Consider the following 5,553-nt stretch of genomic DNA (forward strand, 5'->3'; position numbering starts at 1 on the left):
CATTATTTTTGTAAGAAGCTGTACCCAGTTTGCTTTGCTACCATAAAGCAATATAAATAAAAAAAACTCAACGATTTTGAAAATTCTAACTATAATAGTTTTCAGCGTTAAGTTCGTATTTTAAATTCATTAATTGGTATTAAAATAATTTTTTTAAAAAAATTTGATAGAAAAATTTTGGCATATATAAAACTTATTTATGTCGCTTATACGTTAATAAAGAAAAAAATTTTAATGTTCTAAAAACAACTGCATGTTTCCTTTACTCTCGAAAAGAATTTAATTTAAAAAAGTTTGAAAAAGATGTCTTGTAGTTTTGAAAAGTGTGTACAATAAATCTACGAATTTATTAATATGTTTATAAATTGCAAAGTTATAAAGGGCCAAAAAAAGTACAAAAAAAATCACATTTATTACAAATTTTCTACCCTTTAAAGTACGTATTTCGAAAAAGTTTCAGAAACAAATGTTTTTACAATTTTTCTTATTTTACAGCTTTTCCCCCCTTATTTACCTCCAAATATAAAAATTTCCAAAAATCCCTTCTTAGTGGGTCTACATAACCAAAAAGACATATACTGTCAAAATTTCAGTCAGTAACGCTACTCTTTCATATATGTATATAGATAAATATAAATAAATTAAATATATAGATAAACGTTTGGTATTTTTCTCTTGTGTACATAGAAAAACACAAGTGTTTTAGTTAAAATACATAAACACTGTTCAAACAAATGAAATTATTAAGAATGTCGAATAGGTTAAGTACCAAATATATGAAAAATACGCACAATTTATAATTTTTGGTAATATATTTTGTCAAATTAATGGATTTTATCCAATATTTTATTTAGTTAAGTTTCAGACGTAGAAACGAAACAATTAAAACGTTATTTTTGGGGTAAAAATATATTGTAAATTTAAAATGGCGAATAAACTAAATAGATTATTTGTATTATTTGTAATTCTACAATTATTGGGAATATCGGAAAGAGTTGAAGGTGGCAGATATCAGCCGCCGCAAAAGGGAAGGGGAAGAGGAAAAGCATTTGGTAGGTGAAATAAAAAAATTAAATACAAATATTTAATAAATCGTTGCAAAAATTGCAGAGAGGTGTAAAATATGGAAACATTTTTGAAATACAAAAATAGTAATATTACAAACATAAACTATCTAATATTATTCTTATATTCTTCTTAGGCGCCGGTATTTTAGCTGGTGGTTTAGCAGGAGCTGCTATGGGTCATATATTAACCCGTCCAAACGCTCCACAGGAAGTCCATCATCATGTAATGGATCCTAATGCTGCCGCTCCCATTGCAGCACCCATTCCTAATCCAGTGCCACAACCAAGACCTTCTACCATTATTGAAAGAGGTGAAACTTTATCGAATGGTTGTTATAAAGAAATTATTAAAGAACCTGATGCAATTGATCCAACGAGATTTATCGAAACAGCACAATTGATATGTCCACAATTTTTGCCACAGCCAGCACCACCATTACATGTACCTCAAATACCAGTACAACAGCCACAACCGATAATACCAGTTGTACATGCACCAGTTCCTATATTCCCTCAAACACCAACAGATGTTAATTCACAACATATTCCAGCTCCTGCATATGTACCAGCAGCACCTTTAATACCACAACCAGTTCCCGCGCAGCCTGTTGCACCCACTGAAGTTAATCCTGCACCACAAACAATCGGTACCCCAGCTGACTTTTCACCAAACACAGAACCAGCTCATAACGCAGTTTTAGCTCCGCTTAATCCTATTCCTCCAGCACCTGAACAGTCGACAAATTTAGTGCCTAATTTACCCACAATACCAGTGGTAAACCATCATATACCACAACCAGCAATAGTACGTCCTCCTGTACAACCGGCAGCCCCTGCAGCTGCCCCAGCCCCTGAAAATTCTGGGAATTTAGTACCTGCTTTGCCCGTGATGCCTGTTGTTAATCATCAGCTACCACAACCAGCTATAGTCCATCATCCTGTACAACCAGCCGCTCCAGTTGCTCAAGCTCCAATTCCAGCTGCGGCAGAACCCTCACAAGTTATTGTGTTGTCAAAGAAAACTGGTTTTTATGAGGAGGATACAAAGAAGAAGAATTCGGGAAATATTTTGTTGTCAAATAATTTCGGTTTACTTATATTGCTGTTAGCACTTATGCATTTGTTTTAATTTAGTTTCAAAATGGGTGTTGGGACCTGACTTTAATAACCTTAAAATAACAAATAATATTTTTTTATAAAGTTCGAATAAAAATACGTTCAATTAAAAATAAATTGAAGAAGTTAATAAATCATCTTGTTCAATAATTCCCAAGATCTAGTTCAGTTCTAGTTCAGTTCTAGTTCAGTTCTAGTTCAGTTCTAGTTCAGTTCAGTTCTAGTTCAGTTCTAGTTCAGTTCTAGTTCAGTTCTAGTTCAGTTCTAGTTCAGTTCTAGTTCAGTTCTAGTTCAGTTCTAGTTCAGTTCTAGTTCAGTTCTAGTTCAGTTCTAGTTCAGTTCTAGTTCAGTTCTAGTTCAGTTCTAGTTCAGTTCTAGTTCAGTTCTAGTTCAGTTCTAGTTCAGTTCTAGTTCAGTTCTAGTTCAGTTCTAGTTCAGTTCTAGTTCAGTTCTAGTTTAGTTCTAGTTCAGTTCAAGTTTAGTTCTAGTTTAGTTCTAGTTAAATTCAGTAGTTTAAATTACGATTCATTTACATTTTTCTTGAATTTTTGCATAAATATTATTTAAAAGTACTAGTTTTAAAATTTTACTATCAATTACCCAATAAAAAAGAATTTTTATTAACAATTTTTAATCAAACTTAAGTTTACAATGACATTTTACAAAATGTTTAAATAAATTTAAGTCATACTATTTATTTAATTATACTTGCAGCTCTTCAAACTTTATCAGTTTAAATACAATTTATGTATGATTATTATTTACAATTTTCACAACGTATTAAATATTCATTATACGTCAGCAGAAAGGAAACGGAAATTTAATTTAAAATTATTTATTTATGTAAATTACAAAATGTTACATTTAAATTAAGGCATACATTAATGAATTAATGATAAAACATTTACTAAAATGTGTTCAAATCTTAAAAAATTGATAAAAATGTTAAATTTTATTTTTGCAATTGCATGAAAGTAAATTATCTTGTCTATCAATTAAGTCGTCAACAACATAGGGAAGTCTAAGAAAGGAAATGCACACATTTATATGATTTAATTTGTAAGAGTGTTTGTGTAACAATGAAATAAAAAGAGATGTAATTAAAATGACAAAGAAGTACTTAGAATATATGTATGTTGTAGATAAATAATTAAAATAGCAAACACACTGAAACATACTTTTAAATAAAATAAGAAAAGAAAGGATTATATGAAGTATAAAAGTAGAAACGAGAGATTTTTATCACTACTCATCTCACATACAAACGTTGATGTTTTAAATGTTGCAGAATTTTAAAGGAATATAACATTAAGATTAAGTGTAGACATAAAAGAAAATGACAAATGTTAATTATTTATATGAAAAACCTGTTTGATTTCAAAATAAAATTATTTTTTTTTTAAGTCTTTATGTAAATTTTTTTAAATTCTGAATTAATGTATGTATTCCTTTACTTAATTCTGAAATATAACCACTTCCTTTCTACCACATTTCTTTCTCATTCTTCAAATAATTGTGCTGACAAATAAATGTTTTGAAATTTGTAACTGGATTTCTACAGAGTCTTGTATAAAAGGTAGAGTATTCAATTATTCGGGTTTTTGTCTTATTCGGTTTATTCGACAAATAATTATTTGAGGTTTTACGTTAGCCGGTTAATAATCGGATAATTAAAAATTATTCGGTTATTCGAATAAAAGGAAACTAGATGTTATTATTGCTTTTAACAATAATTTTCTCCATATACACCCTGTAACAATTTTGGAAAAAGCATTCGCACATGGAAAAGTTGATAAGCATGTGAAAATAAATTCCACTTACGGAATTGTGCACTCCGATTTTTATGACCTTGTAAAAGGTCATGTATTTTATAATGCTAATATTGGTATCACTTAGAGAAAAAGGAAAAAGAAATTACATATAAAAATATTTCATTTTCGACTCAAAAACTTTTAACTACTTTTTTGTGACAAATTTTCTTTAAGATTTCCAATTATTTCTTGATGATCTTGATGATTTGAAATAAATTATATTATTTCGAAGCAGAGGAACTCAGCTTCATTTGAAATTAATATTAATACCAACTTTTTAATATAAATTTGGAATTCCATCTTTTGAAATTGGATGTCTTTTAAACTTTAAAGTTCTTTTACAGGAGCATAAGAGCTGATTATGAAAAACTGAGTACACAGAGCTAATACTAATGGTCCACAGTTTCTGTACGCACGGTTTATAAACAAAAATATTATTTTCACTTCAATTCTTTGTTTAGTTTTTTATCAAATACTAGAAATTCTGGTTTATGTGAAATGCTTTTCTATATAAACACAATACTGTTTTTAAGATTTTCAACGAGTTCTAGAATTCATACGTTCCATTGAACACTAGTTCAACTATAACTGTTGCTGAAAACTTGGTAGAAATCCTTAAGAACACAACAATGTTCCCCAAAAAATTGGTTGTAAAAATAAAAGCGATATAATTATTTCCTTATTTCTTTTCAAAAAACATCAAATATATTTTCTTTATTATAGAAAATTGATTAAGAAATTAAGAAAAGAAGAAAATTTATTATAAAAATTTTAAATTTGTAGAAAATACATAGTAATTTTACTGCTAAATAGTAAGTTTTTCTTAATCGGTTAATTGATAGAAATTATTCGGATTATTCGTTATTTGAAATTTGACAATTTTCATTTATTCGAATGATTAATCGTCAAAAATTAATCGATTAACCGAACGACGATTAATCGTTTGAATACTCTAATAAAAGGGTTTACCAACGAAATTCCGTGGAAATCAAATAATTGAAAAAATAATTTCTTAGTTCAGTTTTAGTCCAGTTCTAGTTCAGTTCTAGTTCAGTTCTAGTTCAGTTCTAGTTCAGTTCTAGTTCAGTTCTAGTTCAGTTCTAGTTCAGTTCTAGTTCAGTTCTAGTTCAGTTCTAGTTCAGTTCTAGTTTAGTTCTAGTTCAGTTCTAGTTCAGTTCTAGTTCAGTTCTAGTTCAGTTCTACTTCAGTTCTAGTTCAGTTCTAGTTCTTGTTCAGTTCTAGTTCTAGTTCAGTTCTAGTTCAGTTCTAGTTTAGTTCTAGTTCAGTTCTAGTTCTTGTTCAGTTCTAGTTCTAGTTCAGTTCTAGTTTAGTTCTAGTTCAGTTCCACTTAGTTCAGTTCCACTTAGTTCAGTTCTAGTTCACTTCTAGTTCAGTTCTAGTTTAGTTCATTTCTAGTTCAGTTTTAGTTCAGTTCTAGTTCAGTTCTGGTCCAGTTTTAGTTCAGTTCTAGTTCAGTTCTAGTTCTAGTTCAGTTCTAGTTCAGTTCTAGTTCAGTTCTAGTTCAGTTCTAGTTCAGTTCTAGTTCAGTTCTAGTTCAG

The 5,553-nt window shown here is 29.3% G+C and overlaps 1 protein-coding gene across 1 annotated transcript; it reads left to right on the forward strand.

Annotated features, from left to right (window-relative positions):
• The first annotated feature begins 858 nt into the window (after positions 1-858).
• Positions 859-2,333, forward strand: LOC111677432 (vegetative cell wall protein gp1). Its single transcript, XM_023438553.2, has 2 exons — positions 859-1,052; positions 1,202-2,333. The coding sequence occupies exons 1-2, from the start codon at positions 926-928 to the stop codon at positions 2,194-2,196; spliced, it is 1,122 nt and encodes a 373-aa protein (XP_023294321.2). The 5' UTR covers positions 859-925; the 3' UTR covers positions 2,197-2,333.
• Positions 2,334-5,553: the final 3,220 nt, after the last annotated feature.

Source organism: Lucilia cuprina, chromosome 3 (genome assembly GCF_022045245.1).
Source record: "Lucilia cuprina isolate Lc7/37 chromosome 3, ASM2204524v1, whole genome shotgun sequence".
Classification (NCBI taxonomy): domain Eukaryota; kingdom Metazoa; phylum Arthropoda; class Insecta; order Diptera; family Calliphoridae; genus Lucilia; species Lucilia cuprina.

Bases quoted from the DNA above. Each gene is read 5' to 3' on its own strand.
- LOC111677432 (XM_023438553.2), top strand. From the start codon at position 926: ATGGCGAATAAACTAAATAGATTATTTGTATTATTTGTAATTCTACAA. The intron at 1,053-1,201 runs GTAGGTGAAATA...TATTCTTCTTAG, and splicing joins GGGAAGAGGAAAAGCATTTG to GCGCCGGTATTTTAGCTGGT.